Source organism: Euprymna scolopes, chromosome 3, assembly GCF_053919585.1.
Source record: "Euprymna scolopes isolate OS-2025 chromosome 3, ASM5391958v1, whole genome shotgun sequence".
NCBI classification, from domain to species: domain Eukaryota; kingdom Metazoa; phylum Mollusca; class Cephalopoda; order Sepiida; family Sepiolidae; genus Euprymna; species Euprymna scolopes.
Genome location: NC_136484.1, coordinates 166,975,420 through 166,996,679, shown reverse-complemented (window position 1 = coordinate 166,996,679; position 21,260 = coordinate 166,975,420). Strand labels below are relative to the sequence as shown.

Sequence of the window (21,260 nt, the reverse complement as noted above, 5' to 3'; positions counted from 1 at the left end):
TATGACTGACTTATTTACCAAGTTAGTCATAAATGCCCAACATTATTCATTTTATTGCCACTAAATGATACAGGGGGGGCACTTTGGTGATTAGCTCATCAGTAAGAGGTGATCCTGAATGAAGTTCATATTCACCAGACGATAACAAAATTTTTTTTATCTGGAGTTACTTCAAAGATAATATTTACCAAAACAAGTCCCCAGACTATCCCTAAACTGCAAATGGCCATTACAGCTTAAGTAAAAAAGAGTTGACAATTTTGCATTTGATATTCAAGTGTGTTTATCATTTGATGATAAAACAAAGACTGTTGGTTATTCATGATTGTAACTTGGTAGACAAGGCAGGCATAGGATGAATCAAATTTTTATTAAGTATCGTTCAATTTCATTAATAATTCAGTAAGTTTGTGGCACTTTTGTAAAAATCCATTTCTTAAGGGGATATCTATATTGCTTGGGTGTGATGTTGCATAGCTGTGTCTGTAATGCAATGTTGCATGCCAGCAAATGCTTGCCTTTCAGAGTCTAAGGCAAACAATAACTTGTGTAGTAGGAAGCCACACTTCACTCCTTTGGGCCAAGATCAAAGTGTTGTATCTGTTCTTAAGATGCTACACTTCAATTTCTTGTTCTCTCTCAGTGGAAGAGAAATCCATTCATAACAGACAATTTTTATTCCTTTTCTCGAAATTAAAAAACGACCCTGGTGTCTATGTCACGTACGCATTGTAAATCGGTATTCTGTTCTTTGCAGAAAACTTCAAAATCTGGGGCTTAAGATCTGGTGAGTTTGAAGCCTATCCAGAATCACACTTACTGATGAGATGATCACCAAAGTGTATGGACATGTTATTAAACAGTGAAATAACACAGATTGTTGGACACTCATAACTGAATCTTGGTGGGCAAGACAGACATGCACTGAAGTTTATTTGTACCAAAAATATTTGGATTGCAGTAAGGATTGTGAATTTTAATAACGATTCCATGGATGGCATCTTTCCAGATCCCCCTATACAAAGCGCAGACATTATTCTCCTACCAACTTCATGTTTCTACTTGTCTGTTTAATGAAGAACGAAAGGAAAAGAAATTTAATTTTATTAAAACTTTTCAATTCTGTAAAGTTATAAAAAGAAATGCAAAGGCAGAGACGAGAGAGAATATATTTATTTTATCAGAATTTGTTCTTTGTAAATTTTGACATATTTATGTAAATTTAAGTGATAAAATAGAAATACGAATTACGAAAACAAATTCATAATCATTTAAGAAAATATATTTTCATGTCAAGTAAGTGTATAAAAACATTTAAGATACAATGTGTACTTTTATGATTTTTCTTTAAGAAATATATAATTCCAGATTCATATTTTTCAGAGGTAAAGCAACCAATGAAATTTAAACAAAGTTAATACAAATGCTCAATGCAAGATATGTCAATACACTTTCATGGGCATGTTTTGATCAGCCAGTTACAAGTAACTAGAGACTAAACTTTGTATAAGCAATGTCGCCTGAAAAAATCACTAGTTACTGACTGAAGCATGCTCCTAAATGTGTAGTGACATATTAATGCTTTTGTAAAACTAATAAAAAGTGTATGTGTGTGTGTATTTATTATTTAGTGAGCATATTTTCATCAAGGCAAATAACAGTTCTTTTGTTTTATGAGTTTTTTTCTTTTTTCAAATTTTCTGAATAGTACATTTCATATTTCAGTTAAATTGGTGCATATAAGTTCCGTGAGTTTCTGGTTTCATTTTTCCGCATATTTTTTCGATTCAATTCATCAAATTATCAGATGAGGGTTCAGTCCTGTTTGGATCTTTTTTTTAGCGTTTGAAACAAAAATAAACGAGAATAGATGTAAAGACACCAAAACTAAATTCAATGATAATTTTATGAATCAAATCAAAAGTAATTGAAAAAAAAAACATGGGATTTATCTACACCAATTTGGTTGGAATATAAAATGGACGGTTCAGAAAATTAAATTAAAAAAAAAAAAAAAAAAATTCAGAAAACAAAAAAAACAAACCTCCCTGTTCTTCAATAAAACTATCCATAATTATGACAAAGAGCTTCAAATGCCAAATTAATATTCAAAATATAATTTTAACTTATGTTTATGCGCATATTGCTTCGTGAAAGGACATCTCAGTAACTCACTATTTGTTCTTATTGTTTTCCAGTTGTTAGTATTTCTGTGCGCATATATATATATATATATATCTATAACGTTGAACCTGGTCATTACTAAAATGGGTGACCATTTGAGAATTCCAGGTGCTGTATGCGCTCTCTGCTTATCTCGGCATTGTTTCCAGTCGTTCTGGATTTCTCCTTGCCACTGAACTCAAGTAGTGCCAATTCAGGAGAGGTGTGGTTGGAGATTGTGCAACCCTTGCCTCACAATTACCCATGCAGCTACCCTTATAGGGGGTATCCACTGTCCCTTAAGACTGAATGGAAACATTGACCATTATATATATATATATATATATATATATATATATATATAGTCATTGCCTCCGTTCATGCGTGTGTGTATATATATATATATTTTTTTTTTTTTACATGGGGGTCACCACTTATCAAGGCCCGAAGGCCACTCAGGGATAAGGGTTATTGCGTGTACAGTAATCAATGAGATAGTATTGTAGTAATCATTAGTATTGGGGGTTTTGATAGAGTGTCTTAAGGGGGCGGTTTGTCAGGAGTTTGTTTATGTTGGACTTGAGGATGTCCAAGTTGTAGTCAGGTGGGAAACAGGCAAGCGGCAGAGAGTTCCACTGGCGTGCAGTTCTAAGAAAGAAGCTTTGCTCATGGAATCTACATTTGGATTTAGGCACAGATAAAAAGTGGGGAAAATTATTCACAGTAGTTTCAGCCAGATGGGTGTTTCTCGTGAAAGATTGGCCAGGAGGGACGAGGGATTGGAGCTCAGACGAGCACCTGCCATGGAAATAACGATAAAACAAAGACAGGCTCGCAATGTCTCTTCTGTGGGAGAGAGTTTGCAGGGAAGAGAAAAGGCATCCCCCACTAAACCACGAAGTCTATTTTGTACTCTGTCAATGCAGGATAGGCTGTTTTTAGCAGCTCCTGCTCAGATGTGGCAGCAGTACTCCATCCTTGGACGTACTTGGCTTTTACATACACACACACACACACACACACATTCACTTTATTTGTTTTTACAGACACATTAATATGTCGATACACATTCATGAGCATATTTCAGTCAGCTAGTTACTAGAGACGTCTTAAGGTGATATAACTTATACAAAAGTTAAGTTTGTAAATATTTACAAACTTAACTTTTGTATAAGCTATATTGCCTGAAGAGGTTTCTAGTTACTAATAAGTAGCTGACCGAAACATGCTCATGAATGTGTAGTGACATATTAATACTTAGGTAAAAACAAAAGCATATCTTGCTCTACTTCAGTATTGAGCACTCGTTAAATTTCATAGGTTACTTAACTTCTGGAAAATATAAACCTGAAATTATATTAGTGTTGGGACGATTAGTCGGAATCGGAAAAATTTAAGCCCATTTTTCGATGCCAAAACCGATTCTTTAAATTATCTTTTTTGATTTTAGCTTAAGAAACATCTTCCACTGCTTGTAGTAATAACAAAATAATAACTTCTTTGAAAAAAGAAAAAAAAAAGAAAAAAGAAAAAAGGAAGGAAATCTCTTTGTATTGTATTCATAATCAGCATTTAAAAAAACATTTTTGGAAGGTGTAGAAAACAAAACAAAAACCAAAACATTTTAGTAATAAACAAAATTTTATCTCAATAAAAAATAAAATGCATGTTTGTTTTTTTGGCATTAGTAAATTTAACAAACAATTTTAGTAATTTTTGTTTGTATCTGTAAATTTGTTCTGTAATCGTGTATATTTTATTCCAGATAAACATTTAAAAAAGGTGATTTGACTAAGGTTCTGCACTTCTAAAGTTGGCAACAGTAAGTTGCCATTTAATATGCATTTGGGAAGAAACCCTGTAATTAAAATATATAAACACATTGTACAAAGAGAAGCATTTATATTCGTTAAACAAGGTGATTTAATTCTGAAACTATACAACAAAATCTTTAAATATTATTTTGAGTGGATTTCCTTTTTTAATGATTGATAAAATTATTTTTTTTTTGCATAGTTATGCATTATTTGTTCTTTGAAGGATAATATTTTATTAAATATAATTTTAAAGAAAGACAGCGATTGGTTAAACCAAAAAAGCCAATCAAAACGCTTGAATCAAAATGATGAACCGGTGCATATCAAAAATATGTATCTTATTAGATAATATCCAATTTTTAATGAATGGCAAGAATAGTAGTTCTGTGTGTATGGGGATAATGTTCCTCCCAATTCTTTTATATTAATACTAATTCAAAATAAAATATTCATAGGATTAAAGACATTGGAAATCAAAACAATTTTTAAAGAACATACTCAGATGAAAACCATATTTTTATAACAAAACAGATTTAAGTATGTAGTTTGTATCAAAAAGCTATTAACGTCAATGAAATAGAATAGAAAATTGACTAGCTTTACCTTATCTATAAGATGAAGATGACATATTTTGTCCATTTTTTTAAAATTCTGATTAAAGTAAATATAACAATTTTTGAAGAAATTGTTTACAGCCTTATTTAATAAATTGATAAAAAAATGATCCCAATCAAATTATTTTGTATTAACAGAATTCTTCTGAATCAAATTTGGCACCAATGCTGTAATTGTTTTGCCCATCAGAAATGCATTATTAATGCTTAGCGGTATCCAACCGAATCAGTCGGTCCAGAATTACTGCCCCATTATAAAAAAAACACAGAAAGAAAAATCTATGTAAGTTACATATTGGTGACAGAAATAAAACATTGTAGATCAAAAGATTACGTAAATTAATTAAGTAGTTTCATTTTTAAATAAGAAAATCAAAATTTATGGTTAAAGTATGAGAGACGATCTTATGCCACCATCTTGAAAACATTCTGAAAGCAACTCCAAATCGAGATTTTATGAACCTATTATTAGCATGGGAAGAGAGAAGGCATTGGAAAAACTCAAATTCATTTCAAAATGGTTCTCTTTATAAAAAGAAACCTACTTGAGGAATTTACATGATTTTTAGTGTATGATTTTTTTTTCCCAACGTGGGTATTTACATCATACAGATATTTTAGTTTTGTTTTCCAATAAGTAGGGAGGATTCTAGACAAAAATTGGCTTTTGCTGTCTAAGAGTGATCAATACATGCCAAATCTTGTAATGGCATTCACATGGCACCGAGAGAAATAAAACATATGGCTGTTAAATTATTATTATTCATACACATTTTTCAACCCCACAAAATGCATTATCAAACTTAGCAAAGATTATCTAGATCAAGCATCGGTTTTTTGAGTGATGTACATTTCAAAGCTAATCACACATTTAATCATGTTGACAAGATACAGGATGCTTCTGACAATGTGAGAAAAATTGCTGTTTTCGGGGTCAGAACCTATTCTGCCTGTTGGCAAGTTTTTGACCTTGAAGTAGTATTTTGTTTTTTAACTCCTTACATATAATGACTTCATGCCTTGCCTGGAGAGATATCCATTAAAATAATAGTGTTGACACATTGGTTTTCATTATAACATTGAAGTGATGTTGAGGTTGGTTTATATTTCATTTCATTGAAAGAATTCATTAGGCTGTTAGCAATGAGCCTGACAAATTTCTTTAATGGAATGAAACATACATGTCTTTGTAGCTCACTTGCCACAAGTATATTGTAATTATATATATATATATATATATATATGATTACTTCATTTAATCACATAAATATATGAAGATATAATTTTATTGGTAAATTTATCAGTATTTACTTCAACAGTGCTCAATACAGAGATAGAGCTAGGTAGTAAGTTATGAAAATATATATGGCAATAGACACAGAATATTCTGTGTTTCATTCTCGTGAGAATTCATCAGGCTTATATAATATCTATATTTCATATATATATATGGCAGAACACTCTGGTGAAGGAACTCATCATTTCCATTTAGTGTAAAAACAAATAATTGAGTACTTGTCGTTATCGTTGTAAAATAATAAAATGTAAAGAAATAAAAACTTTCATTTAAATGAAATCTAATTTTTCTTACTTCCAGTGGTGAATTTTATTATCTAATTCATAGGACACTAGAAACCACATATGGGTAAGTAGTCATATCTAGTCATACTGATGATGACACTATTGAACTGTGTCTGTATAACTATCTTTTAGTTTTTGAATGGGCAAGTTCATTTTAGTCACTGGATAATAAAAATACAAAAAAAAAAAAAAAAAAAAGAGTTTCTTTTTCAAAATTAAAAAAAAAAAATTGGATAAAAAAGGAGGAAGTTGAGTATTGGTATAGACAGTGAGAAATTTTCAGCAGCTGTACTGTGACACACTAGTGTAACTGCATATGTGTATGTGTGGTTTATAACTGTGTGTATGTGGATGTAGTAATTGTAAATGCTAATAAATGAATATTACTTTTTGTTTACTATTCTTCATTTATAATATTTAAAATAATTTGTCAAAAATATGTTGAATTTAACCTAGTTTTTTTTAAATTTAAATTTATAACTTCTATACAAATAAATTAATATTTTTTGTTTGATTAAAATTCTAAGAATGAATGAATTATAAATTAAAATACTTGAATAAAATTTGAACCAAACTATTTTTTTTTAATCTTAGTAAAAAAAAAACAAACAAACAAAAAAAAAAACACATAATACCTGGTATGTCTCTGTGTGCATGTGAACGTTTGAATCAATATATGTTCCATACAATTTTTTTTTTACTACCCTTCATTTATATTTAAAATATTTTTTTAAAAATATTAATCTGTTAAAAATGTTTTTATTTAAAAAAATTTAAGTCTAATAAAAAACAAAACATTTTTAACAGAAAAAAAAATTGTTCATTTTAATTTCTGACTTTTCTAGCTAATTAAATTTATTTAACATCATTTGTTTAATTCAAATAACAAATAAATTACAGATTAAGGTACTTCAACAGAATTTGAACCAAACCATTTAATAAGCCTAAAAAAATAAATAAAATAAAAAAAAATAAATAAAAACAATAATACCTAGTGCGGTATCGGCTTTTGTTGAGCTATGCTTTCTTCCAAAGGCGGAGATTTCCAGGGAATATCCAATTCATAAGCGGTCCCCAGCCACATGTAAATCCTAGTCAAAGGAAAAATGGTTTACAATGGCTAGCATTCTCAAATAATTACTGATCTGGTACTGACCAAGTTCCACATTGCTTAACTTTGGTTAAACCATGTACCAATGTGATTATGCTGTATAATATTGTTTATTCAAATAACACTAAACCAAACTAAATTTTAGGTCTGGTTTGGCAATAGGTCTGGTTAAAATTATGTAAAGCACCTAAATTAATATTAAATCTATAATCTTTAACATTTTAAAAAAAAAAATGTCCCATGATATATACGTTTTTCCCCGGATGTGTTGTTTGTAAAAAGTTGTGAAAGACTAGTACAGACAGAGAGGTGAATAACTCATTAATATAATGATGTGGGAACTAAATCTATCTAACACAATTTCTATATTTCGTAACTAAACTAAAATAAAAGAATTAAGCTGGAACTGGTGGCTTATTCTCCTCTGCAGGATGTTTTTCATCAAGAGGACTCTCATCAGGTTCTTGCAATGCAAGCTTCTTGCTTTCTTCTAGTTTGTATTTTTCTGCAGCTTGTTCCTAGAAAGTAAATAAAAGAAAAAGATATGTGTATTTGTTGAAGAAGAGTATGCATAAGTGCTATCTATGAAGAAATATGTTTTCTCAGGATAAATATTCATTCATGGTTTTTGATGATGAACGTACAAGTTTTTGATAACAGAATACACATGCAAGTTTTTCGTGTACACACACAAATCATATAACAAAATCAAGACATCAAAGAATGTATATATAGCAACAAATAGTGTATTTCATCGTTCGTCACAATTGTTTCAAGACCATTTGGACAAATTCAAACCCTATATCGTTCAAAGATTTTCACAAGAAAGGACGTTTTTAAAAAAAACAAAACAAAAACACTGTTACATATATATATTATTCCTTAATTGGAATTCATTTTTTGAGATGAGCATTATATGTTAATTTTATTTTTATTTCGGACTATTAGTCTCATCTTTATTAAGATAAAAGATCCAAAAACAACAACTAATAAAGATGAGACTAATAGTCCGAAATAAAAATAAAATTAAAACACTTTTACAATGAACAATATGACATCCATTTCCCTTTTAAGGAAAACTATGAGAATATATTTAACCTACATCTTTTCCTTTCAAATTTTTTTAAAGATTTTTATATTTACCTATTTTCATATATCTATTTAATAAATAAAAAAAAGAAATTCAATTGAATTATCATTTAACTTTGCCACCAATTACCTATGTTCACTTAATATACTTTACTAATATTATTTGCTAATTTATTAAATTAAATTTCTTTATTTCCTTATTTCATTTATTTTTTCTATTCCAAACTAATCAACTATGTTCCAGCCATATTGTTTTGATTCTATGTTAGTTTCGTATCTAGAATTTGTTTGGTTTATTTACAAATATATTGGCATACTTATTTGTGTAATTTCAAAAAGTGGTTGTGGTTGTTGTTTAAATTTATTCCATAATGAGAATAGAGTTAATATTACTCTTTATTTGATGCAATCTCATTTTTCATTTAAAATTTTGGATAAAAATTTTTTTTTTTAAGCTTACAATTTAAGTCATCTCATTCTGACTTAAAATTTATTGGTATACGAATGGTTACCGAATTATCAATTATATAAAGCCAATAATAAAATTTGGAATACTATAAATAAGATATATATGTGTGTGTGTGTGTGTGAGTGTAAATATACTTTATTTCTTTTTAATATATACCAATCCTTATTTAAGAAGCTCAATGTAATTGCAGAACAATATAGTGAATCAATGACAAAAGTCTATATTCCAAAGTTCATGATGTTGACCATCTTATAATTTATTCCTTTAATTCAGTTGACATTTACAATTCTTGACATTATCTGTTTCATAGCACAAAATCAATCAATTATTATATCAATTAGTTAATCTATTTTAAAAGTTAAATTTTGTCTAATAAATTCTAAAAAAGGGATTAAATTAAAGAAAATAAAGTATATTATGTATTTTTAACTGGCCTTTCCGATGCAGCAATCGGATTTTAGAAAAAATAAATAACAAAGGAACAACAAACATAATTGCAAAAAACTCTTGTTCAAAATTATTGGCACGGCTTTGTTTTTCTTTTAGTATCAGTATAATATCAATCAATTTCCGGTTTACGTGCTTTCTGAACTTTTTTATAGCCATATTATGCTTGTTTAACGCTAATTCAGTGAATAATTTTTTTCAGATAATTTTTAGATAGCGATTTATTTAAACTATTATAAGTGACTAAATTATAATTTTCAATCGCCATGGTTAAAACTAAGGAACACAGCGAAGACGTCAGAAAGCTTGTTGTAGCATGCCATACCAATGGGGAGGGCTATGATAAGATTTCAAAGAAGCTAAACCTTCCCAAATCCACTGTTAGAGCCATAATAAACAAGTTCAAATCGCAAGGCCACGTTATGAGTTTAGAGGGTAGAGGGAGAAAAAGGATTCTTTCCCCAAGAGATGAACGGAAAATTGTTCGACAAGTAAAACAAAACCCAAGGATCTCTGTTGGGGAGATTGTTGATGAACAGAGCACCTCTGGAGTGAATGTATCTCGACATACAGTTGGTAGAGTTTTGAAGAGAGCTGGTTTAAAAGCATGTCGTCCGAGAAAGACTCCCTTATTGAAGCCTATGCACCTGAAAGCAAGGCTAGCCTTTGCAAAACGTCATATTGATAAAGATGTTGCATTCTGGAAACGTGTTCTATGGACTGACGAAACGAAAATAGAGTTATTTGGCCATAATAAAGTGTCTTATATTTACAGAAAATCTGGCGAAGCTTTCCTGCCTAAGAACACCATACCCACAGTGAAGCACGGTGGAGGCAGTTTGATGTTTTGGGGATCCTTTGCTGCCTCTGGACCAGGGCGACTTGTTAAGGTCACAGGTCGCATAAAAAAGGAAGATTATGTTAAAATATTGGATGAAAACCTGAAAGACTCTGCTAAAGAGCTCTCACTTGGTCGTCGTTGGTGGTTCATGCAAGATAATGACCCAAAGCATTCGGCTAAACTGACTAAGAAATGGCTTGAGGACAATCATATTAATGTTTTGGAGTGGCCATCACAAAGCCCAGACCTTAATCCAATTGAAAATTTATGGAGAACATTAAAATTGAGGGTAATGCAAAGGAAGCCTAAGAATCTTATTCAATTGGAGGATTATTGTCAGGAAGAGTGGGCTAAAATTACTACTGAAGAGTGCAACAACTTGGTTGTAAACTATGAAAAGCGACTGAGGAAGGTAATCAAGGCCAAAGGCTATACAATTGATTATTAAATAAATCGTGCCAATAATTTTGAACAAGGGTTTTTTGCAATTATGTTTGTTGTTCCTTTGTTATTTATTTTTTCTAAAATCCGATTGCTGCATCGGAAAGGCCAGTTAAAAATACATAATATACTTTGTTATTTTCTTTAATTTAATCCCTTTTTTAGAATTTATTAGACAAAATTTAACTTTTATTTTACCGTGCCAATAAATATGATCATCACTGTATATATATATAGCTCCTTACATCAAGGAGTGGCTTCATAAAATAAATTAAAAAAAAAAACAAAAAAAAAAACAGCTGGACCTCTAATCCTGAGTTTGACTTTGACAAGATATACAAATCCATCATGGACACACAAGGACTTAACACACACACACACACACTCTAACATATATGTTACTAACGTTCTCATATATGGACAAACCGGACATTAATCCCACCTTTCATACATGGAATCTTTTTTTCTTCTCTATTAATGGGACATTTATTTACACCACATCTACACACGGCTGTTTATAATTGCCATTGACTCATGGATTACATCATCCAATCTTCCAGCAACTGATGTCAAAACAGACCTCACACTTTTGATCATTTTTATTTGATATTGTCACGCACCACCTAGGTAACTTGTTTCTGGAAAATTCATAATGAAATCATGCTACTTTTTATATGTAAATATATAACAAATTCGGTTACATCTATCTGAAACTGACCATTTCCTCACAAAATTTGTATATCGATAAGATAGGATAACCTTAATAGTTCATCGAACTCTTAAGGCATTCAAGAAAGAATTAATGTTGATTTGTCAACATTCTTAAGTGGCTATCTCTTAAAAATCATTAAAAATAAAACCCTGTCATGTCAAGGGAGGTAAGTCTTTGTAGAGTTATTTCCCTTTAAACGAATCGATTTATACAGAAAAACTAAAAACTTAAGAAAACTCATACATACACTAACAGGTCGCCCGGCGTTGACCGATCGTAAAATACGCTTAAATATGATATTTTAATTTATGCAGATTTCGTGTTTATTATAGAGCCAATATTCTATTGATTATTATATTGTACCAAATATATTGTGATTTCAAAAGTTAAAAAAAAAAAAAAATGTTTGGTGTCATCAACTAGAATCAAAACCAAAATATGTAGCTTTTTTATTTTTTTAAAGGAATCAACATTTATCAAGGCCCAGAGGCCACTCGAGGATAAGGGTTAAAGAGTGTACAATGGTAAAAGGGACAAAATCATAGTAACCGTTAGAAGTGTAAATTTGATAAATTCGATTACTAAAGGGAAACGGCTCATCAAGAACTTGTTTATGTTGGACTTAAAGACGACCATATTGCAGTCAGTTAGAAAGCAGGAAAATGGAAGAGAGTTCCCCGGGTGTGCAGTTCTAAGAAAGAAGCTTTCTTCATGGAATTTACGTTTAAGTTTAGGCACAGATGAAGAGTGGGGGAAATTATTGATAGTGTTTTCAGCCAAACGAGTGTTTCTTGTGAATGTTTAGCAAGAAAGGACCATAGATTGGAGGTCAGATTTGCCATGAAAATAACGATAAAACAGACACACTAGCAATGTCTCTTCTGTGAGAAAGAGGTTGCAGAGAAGAGAAAAAGGCATTTCCTACTAGGTTACAAAGTCTATTCTGAACTCTGTCAAGGCAGGACAAGGTCTTCCTAACAGCTCTTGCCCAGATGTAAAAGCAATACTCCATCCTTGGATGTACCTGGCTCTTATATAGGTAGAAAATTGCATCAGCAGGTAGATATCTACCGGATTGATAGAATAATCCCACCATTTTTTCAGCAACCTTGGCAACATATTTGATGTACATGTTCCATTTTAGATCAAGAGTAAAGGTCAAGCCCAGAAGCTTGTCAAAACATGGAGCCTACCCAAGATGAGAGCAATTGATGCCAGATGGGAATCAAAACATTGATGATGTAAAGATGGAAGCCTGTTTTTCTATGCATTAAAAGTAACCAGCCACTTTTTTCCCCACTGTACTACACGCTAAAGATCAGAAGAGAGAGAATTAGAGAGAACTTGGTCATTTAGGGACTATATCAGGGGCAACACCTACTGGGGTACTATGTAGGGATTTGGGCAGCAAGGTGTCGGTTCACGTTACACTTGAACTTCTGTACGTCAGTACTGTTGGGGAAGCAGGGACCTGGAATGGAATTCCAGAGTCTAGCAGTTCTGGGGAAGAAACTATTGGAGTAAAAAGATCTTTTACATCTAGGGATCTCTACAGTGTGGGGGTGGGATTTAGCAGCCTGTCGGGTTTGTCGAGGGTGCTCACGTCGTGGGGGCACAAGTGATTGCTGTTCGTCAGAGCATTCACCACTAAAATACTTGTAGAAAAGGCAGAGGGATGCAACATTTCGTTGATGGGACAGAGGCTGAAGCTTAGATGCCAGTTCAGGGCCTATCAAGTTTGCGACTCTCTTTTGAACCTTGTCAAGGAGCGAGAGACTAGTAGCAGATGCACCAGCCCAGATGTGGCAGCAATACTCCATACATGGGCGAATGGTGGCCTTATAGAGGTACAGGATACTTTCAGGTGTTAGTAGTTTTCTAGCACGGTAGAGAGAGCCCACCTTTCTTGCAGCGGCCCTGGCAATGCCTTCAATGTAATTGTTCCAACTCATGTTTCCTGTGAACGTTAGGCCAAGGAGTTTGAAAGATGGACTCTCAGATAAAGAGTCGTTGGCCATTGCTATGGGTGGTAGAGAGGGTTTCTTGTAATTATTGAATGAAACTAGTTTAGTCTTGGCAGCATTGAATGCGACCAACCACTTTTGTCCCCATTCCACTACAGATTGGAGGTCTTCCTCTAGTGTTTCTGCCATTTCTTTAGAAATGTGTTCATTCGTCTTCCTGTCGTGCCTGCCATAGAGTGTAGTTTCATCAGCATATATACCCATCTCAGAGGCAATGTTGTCGGGGAGGTCATTTATGAATATCAGGAACAATAGAGGTCCAAGGATAGAACCCTGGGGCACTCCCGCATTTATATCATATTGTTTAGATGTACGACCGTCGAGGAAAACCTGGATTTTTCTCTTATCTAAGAAGGATTTAATTATGTTAAGTATTCTACCAGTGATACCGTATGATCTGATTTTACTGAGGAGACCCTCATGCCATACCCTGTCAAAAGCCTTAGATATATCTAGAGCTACCGCTCTGCCCTCCCCCGCTTTGTCCAGTCATACCCTCATACACTCACACCTGCTCATTTACAAATTCACTTTTTTTTTTTTTTTTTTTACAAAGGAATCACCACTTATCAAAGTTCAGAGGCCACTCGAGGATAAGAGTTAAAGATTGTACAGTGGTCAAAAAGGACAATATCATAGTAATCGTTAGAAGTGTAAATTTGGTAAATCGGATTACTTAAGGGGAACAGCTCTTCAAAAACTTGTTTATGTTAGACTTGACGGCGACCATATTGTAGTCAGTTGGAAAGCAGGCAAATGGAAAACAGTTCCACAGGCGTGCAGTTCTAATAAAGAAGCTTTGTTCATGGAATCTATGCTTAGGTTTAGGCACAGATAAATAGAAATCTCTCATTTTCTTTACCTATTTCTATCCTTTGCTCTGTCCTTTCTTTCTCTCCAAACACATATCAATATATGCATATATTTAGTAGTTTGTAGACAATCAATTAGAATTGGAAAAATCAGAACTTTTTGGAGTATCGTTATCAGAATCAGAAACATTTGTGGCTGATTTCCAATTGTAAAAACAATTCTTTTAATTTTTATGTTCGTTTTAAACTTAATTCCTGTTGCTGATAAAATGATGAAACAAGGAATGTTTTAAACTATCAGTAAAACTAAAATTTATAAATCACAATAAAAAAATTTAGGTAAAAGTAGCAAAAGAAGAAATGGCAGAGTAAAAATGGCACAAGTGAATGAATAAGAAAAAAAAAAATATAACCAAGTGAAAAATATAGATAGAAAGTTTTACAATGAGTTTATTAAAATCTTGGATAGAATGAATAGATGGAAAACATTAAGTTTGTCAAATTAAAAAAAAAAAATTGTATTTACAGATAAAAGTAAATGAAAACTCTTTACGCCTCCTCTCTCCCACACATAAAAAAAATAAATTCTACTTTTTTAAGGTAATTAGACGCTTTTAGAATTGGAATTGGTAATTTTATTGGAATCGTCCTATCACTAATATATATACATATATAAATATATACAACATTATATATATACATATATAAACATGACATTATTTAAACATATTTAACATCACCTGATAAAGTTATGCTATCTGAAGGTCAACTTGGAGATACCACTTGAAAAAGATAGCTGTATACTAAATATAAACTTAACTGCATCTTTGTGTTGTATTTCTGCTGTGCTTAAAAGAATGGCGACATAGCCGAGACATGAAAATATAACAAAATATCTTCATTGTCAGTGATGGTGATGGATAATTGGTTGTTAGGAGGGAAATAGACGCATAAGAATTTGACAGGTATATTCTTCTTGGGTCCAAGTTGCCAACCAAAGGGTTACCACCTCAAACACCCCCTTGGAATGGTATTTAATATAGACCCAAGGTTAGGAGGATGGAAAGAAAATACGAAATGCGAATTAGATGTAAGCAAGATATATTAACCGAAAAAGATTACAAGAATAGGATAAAGTGGAGCTTAATATCCACTAGTGTCTAATATGGGTAGTTGTATGTGCTGCATACTACTATTACTCCTGCTAATTCTACAGTATTATGACACTGTCCCCCTGAGAGTGTTATCTCACATTGTAGCTGGAGTCGATGATGCAGGTAAGTTTTGGTCTCATAACAGTACTGTCATTATAGCCACACCATAAAAGTGTTTTATTCAGCAATGATCGTTTCACTGAATGGACCTGACTTTGGCACAATCTGATTACACCTGTGTATACTTTTTGCTGAAAATGACCTTTCAAACATCCAACATTTAACTTGTAACTTTTTGACAATCATGTTTGCTGTTTCCTGCCATGCAGGTGCCTGTTGTCAGGTTCATTATTCATATTCAAATGACCTTAATTATTTTCTGTTATAACTTGTATATTATTGCCAGGTGCATCTATTTCTGTCAAAAATGATTTCTTGGTACAACACACAGCTTGGATATTTGACATTAATAAAAGTTGAAAAGGAATTCAAAACTAGTATTACTTTACCTTATGTTTGATGTAAGACAAAATAGTATCCCAGATTAAAGTGATGAAACAAACATAAAGGACTCTGTATTTTGTTGGTAAAAAGTAGAAATTGATGAATTGGGAAGGCGGCCAGATGAACCAATCCATCTGCAAAACAAAATACAAATCAAAATTCGAATTTAAAAAGAAATCTTTGTTAGATTTTAAGGTACTTGTACAGTTTAATCAAGACATTAAAAAAATGAAAATATTGAAAAAAAAAATTATATTGTACGTACTCGTTTTGGAATAAAGTTTTCATGCAAAAAAAAATCACTGAATTTGATCAAGCATTTTTTTTTTTACCGAGGAAAATCAAATTTTAATGAGATTGATCAAGTAGCAGCCATCTTTTTTTTTTTGATTAGGAGAATGGAGCGCCAGGGGAGATAACTCCAATCACCGCTTAAAGTTTGTCAAAATTTGAAACATGAGCAGAAAAAAATAAATAAATATATATTTTTTTTCACTTATTTTACAGTTTCCTTTTAATCCTTTTTTCATTTCGTCCTTTATTAATCAATTTTTCGTTTAAAGGCACCCCCCCCTCCTCGTGTCCATAAACAACCAAATGGCGATGATAGCTCGCTCTCATTAAAATTTGATTTTCCTCTGTAAAAAAAAAAAAAAAAAAAAAAAAAAAATACTTGATAAAATTAAGTGAAATTTTTTTGGAGAACTTCATTCTATAATGGGTACGTACAATATAACTTTTTTTTCAATATTTTTATTTTTTAATGTCTTGATTAAACTGTACAAGTATCGATTTTAACAAATAAATTTTTTAAAAAAGTTTTTTTTCATTATCAAGGCCCAAGAGCCACTTGAGTATAAAGGTTAATGAGTGCTAGGTAGACTGTGAAACAATACCGTGATGATTGTAATGATGGAACTTGGGTAGTGTTTGACTATTTAAGAGGACACCTCAACAAGAACTAATTTACATTAGATTTGAAAATGACAATCCTATAGTTTTTCTTTCACAGTATTGTTTAAGAAATGATCGTGAATTTTATAAATGATTCCATGAATGGATGCCATTTAATTTGGGCTCACTCCATACTTCAATGACTAAAACATTGTATGATAACCTTGACAAAGAAACATATAAATGATGTATTCATAGATGAAAACATAAATTATATTAAAGATTAAAAAAAATACTGCTTTTCCAATTCAAATTTCAAACAAATGCATTTCAGGAAAAAACACTTTTACGCACTTGCATACCATACGAAATTAGAATAAATTCTAAAAAACTATGAAAAATAATCCAGTAAAAAGATGTGTTAAATTTAGTTTTTACAAAACATCATAGATGCCATTGGTCTGACATTCTCTATTTTGAAATGGCAGATTTTCATTGAAAGCAAGGGAGATAAGTCAAAATGATAGATTGATATTACCTCTCTTGCATTCTAAGAAATTTTCCACATAAAAACATACAATAAAATTTTATAATTCGATAAATTTTATTTTTACTTGTAATTATTTTTATACTGGACCAGTTCTTTTGTAATTTTTAGAATTTATACAAATTTTGACATGACACATAAGCACGTAATAGTGATTTACCTGAAATGTGTTTAAAATCATTATTTTGCAAATATAAAAGAAAAATATATTTACATAATAAAATCAACAATATAAGATTATGTTGAAACAAATTTAGAAAAATATATTTAATTAAAAAGCAACTTACTGCATAAATAATTAAGAATTTCTCTTTCCATTCCTTAACGCTAACAGACCAACCTTTTCCTTCCAAAAGAGACATACCTAAACAGAAAGAAAAGCATTTTAATCATTAGGAAATTTAATGAAACAATCCCTGCCCCCCCAAAAGCCTCAGAATTGCATGCACATGTTTATCAAAAGTGGGAGAATTTAGTAAATACAATGGAAAAAAAAACTTTCACAAATACGTTTTTAGACAGTAATATCTGAGATTTTTTTATCAGCACAGGTTCTTTGGATAAATTTATCTTAAGTTGACCTTTGACAGCTATATATTTTTGTTTACTAGCCAAATAGAAAAGTTACTAGCCAAATCCACATGAATTTTGGAATACGACATCTTTGTTCCATGATGAGTACATACATCAGAAAGATTTTTCTGTATTTTTTTAATAAGTGTAATTCTAAATATGCACCAAATTTTATGTTGAGATTGGAAAGTATAAATATTTATATTTCTTCAGACGTTTCTTTTATAACAACCTTCATTAAAAACAAAAAAGATTATATTGTTCCATTAAGCCTTTTATTGTTTAAATAATTTGACTTTGCTCGATTTATTAAGAAAAAAAGTTGAAAAAAATTTTGTACTCCGTAATGAGCTTTGGAAGATTGTTGGTGAGAAAAAAAAAACAAAAAACAATCGCCAAAAAATAAGCGTTTTATTATTTCTAGTCGCCACTTGGAAAAATTAATTGCAAATGTGACTGTTTTAATCGCAATGTAGAGCGATATAGTAGCAGAAAATCCTTTAAAAAAAAATGGCGCCCATTTTTGTGGATTTGAAGAATATTTACTCTATATACTTGTGTACAAGTTGATCTTTTTTCACTTATTGTTTTTCCCTTTCGTTTTTTAATTTTTTATTTTTATTCATTCCGAATCTTCTCACCAAGAAGAGAAATAAAAAGTAAAAAAAAGAAAAGAAAAACAAATAAAAAGTTAAAAAAAAAAAAATCGACTTATACACACGTATATATGGTAATTGACAATTTTTTTTATGTGAAGACAAAGAATTTTCATTGTCTTAAACATAATTAAATTTCCACAATTTCAAATAAATAAATCAACAAGAGACACATTTATTTTATTTATTTAAAAACTATTAAGCTCACAATTTAAAAAAAAAAAAAGAAAGAGTAATTTCTTTCTTAAAAGTATTGACCTTTTATTACCTTCGTTCAATATTGAAAGACAATGGATACTCCTATAAGGGTAGCTACACTTGTAATAAGGAGGCAGCGTTTTGCAGTCCTCCCACACCTCTCCTGAATCAACACTTCTAGTCCAGTGGCAAACAGAAGTCTAGGATGATTAGAAACAATGTCTAGCAAGATAAGCAGAGAGCACATACAGCACCTGGAATCCCTAAATGGTCATCCATTTTAGTACTGACCAGGCTTAACGTTGCTTAACTTCCTTTTTTTAGATTTGAAGAATAATTATTTGACAATTTTTATGTTAAGACAAAGAAATTTTATTGTTTTAAAAGAATTTTAAATAAAAGAAATAAAATAAAAACATTTGTTTTCTTTATTTTCAGAAGAGAAGAGAGATTTCTTTCTTTATAGTATTAACCTTTCATTGTCTCTGTTCAGTTTCAAAAGATAATGGATACTCCCTGTGAGAGTAGTTGCAAGTGTAGTTATGAGGCAGGAGTTGCACAGTCCCCTACACCTCTCCTGAATTGGCACTGCTTGAGTTCGGTGGCAAACAGAAGTTCAGGATGATTGGAAACAATGTCAAGATAAACAGAGCAAATATATCACCTGGAATTCCCAAATGATCACCCATTTTTTACTGAGCATGTTTAACGTTGCTTAAGTTTATTGATCTAATGGGAACCTTTTTTATGATTATTTACATATTGATGTAGAAAGCTCAGGAATAAATATAAATAAATATCTGTATTATTCCAGTATTGAAACAGTGACAAAAAATGCAGTGTTGTTCAGGAGCAATAACTTTAAAACTGAAAGCTCAAGTGAATTTCTTACATTTTCTTATTATTTTTAATACATCAAAACAGAGAGAGGAATGGGTAGGGTGTAGAGGTAAGAAGAGGTGGTGGAAAAAAATGAGGATTTGTTAGGCTATACAAAATTTCAGCCAGAAGGCCCCAGTAATTTTTTGAGAAAAATGGAATAGACAAACAGACAAACAAAAAAATATATAAGGGGCATTCCAAAAAGTAATACCTCCTATTTTTATTCTGCCCTAATGGATCAGAGAGGATTGCAAATTAAATTATGATAACCTGCATTCATGACCTGAAAGTTTCATCTCTCCGTTGCAGATATTGATGGTATGAGACTCTAAGAAAGCCACTCCTGTCATGGATGTGTATCCTCATGTGTCATTGAATTTCTGTATTAAGAATGGTGGTGACTATGTAGAAAAATAAACTCTGGAGTACAAAAGGTTACTCGTTTTAATGGTACCATGTTCCATAAGCTCTTCAAATTTTTGAGTTAAAAAAATAGGAAGCTTTACTTTTGAGATGACCTTCGTACATCACTAGCTTCTTAAAATCTTATCTGTTTGTACAAGTTCATTTTTGGTATTTTTTCAAGTGGTGCCTTAAAAGATATATTCACAAACATATTCGTATATAATAAATATAAGTATTTAATTTAGCCAGGATAATCGTTCATATCAATCTTTTAATCAAACTGATAAAGTCTAAAGGTTTTTACAAGAAAAGAAACTTTAACAGTCATTTTTCTTAATGAGTTTTAGTATATCTTGAGGTTAAAGGTCACCTTTAAAACGTACTGTTGCAAAAGTATTTAGACTTTACTTTTTACCCAACTAAATTAACCAACATGTCCAATCATTACAAGAATCAATAACCAACAGAAGATATAGCTAATATTTCCAATGGTTTTCTTTAAATAATTAACCTTCAAAAACTTAGAAGCTCAGAGAATCTTAACAGATTAAAAGACTTTACTAAATAAAAGAAACACACACACTATATATATATATATATATATATACATATACATACACACACATACATACATACACAAATATTGATTGTTCCTTCAGGAACAAACAATTTGTAATTATGCTGAAGATTTTGTTTTGAAAAAAATCATTTATAAAATGAATAAAATCTCTGACTTTGAAATCTAGCAATATCGTGTATATATGTATATATATATATATATATATATATATATATATATATATATATATATATGAGCAAACAGTTAATAAAATATGTTAAAAAACACTTTGAAATGAGTTAAAAACATATTTAATCTGAAAAGGAAACACTAGATAAATGGATAGTCCTTAATCCGCTGAGTTTCAAAGAAATACTCTCCTTCTCATCAGAGGGTAGGAATTAGCAAAATGCGGGATCGGATTTTGAATGCAGAAGTATTTGATGAAACAACAAGTAAGTCAAAAATCTTACTTGAAAACAAAATAAGTTAAACAGAGGGAATATGGTAAAGAAAAAGGTGATTACACATGAATGGATAGTCTGGTGGAAGATAAAAAATCCAGTGACGGTAAAATCCAAATGTAAAACTTCAAGAAACTTAAAAGAATTTCCATTTGTACAAGTAAAATCCAAAGAAATCCCGTAATTGGAAGAAGATGGTCCATAATAATCCAAAGGCAGAAATCCATGGAATAATTCACAAAAATGTGTACAAGGATAAAAATAATATTAATAAAAGCAGAATAAGATGTGCTTTTCACTCTA

General features: G+C 31.1%; 1 protein-coding gene and 1 long non-coding RNA gene across 2 annotated transcripts in view; one reads left to right on the top strand and one right to left on the bottom strand.

Moving 5' to 3' along the window:
* The window catches only part of LOC145260258 (uncharacterized), a 280,225-nt gene extending 275,026 nt beyond the window's left edge, over positions 1-5,199 (top strand). Inside the window, exon 2 of the long non-coding RNA XR_013864255.1 lies at positions 4,883-5,199. This is a non-coding gene — a long non-coding RNA (uncharacterized LOC145260258). The remainder of the gene's footprint in view (positions 1-4,882) is intronic.
* The window catches only part of LOC145260255 (mpv17-like protein 2), an 80,106-nt gene continuing 59,998 nt past the window's right edge, over positions 1,153-21,260 (bottom strand). Inside the window, exons 4-6 of the mRNA XM_080118084.1 lie at positions 17,508-17,584; positions 15,785-15,913; positions 1,153-7,804 (exon numbers count right to left, since the gene is read on the bottom strand). Coding sequence (XP_079974210.1) covers positions 7,682-7,804; positions 15,785-15,913; positions 17,508-17,584 — 329 coding nt within the window. The 3' untranslated portion in view covers positions 1,153-7,681. The remainder of the gene's footprint in view (positions 7,805-15,784; positions 15,914-17,507; positions 17,585-21,260) is intronic.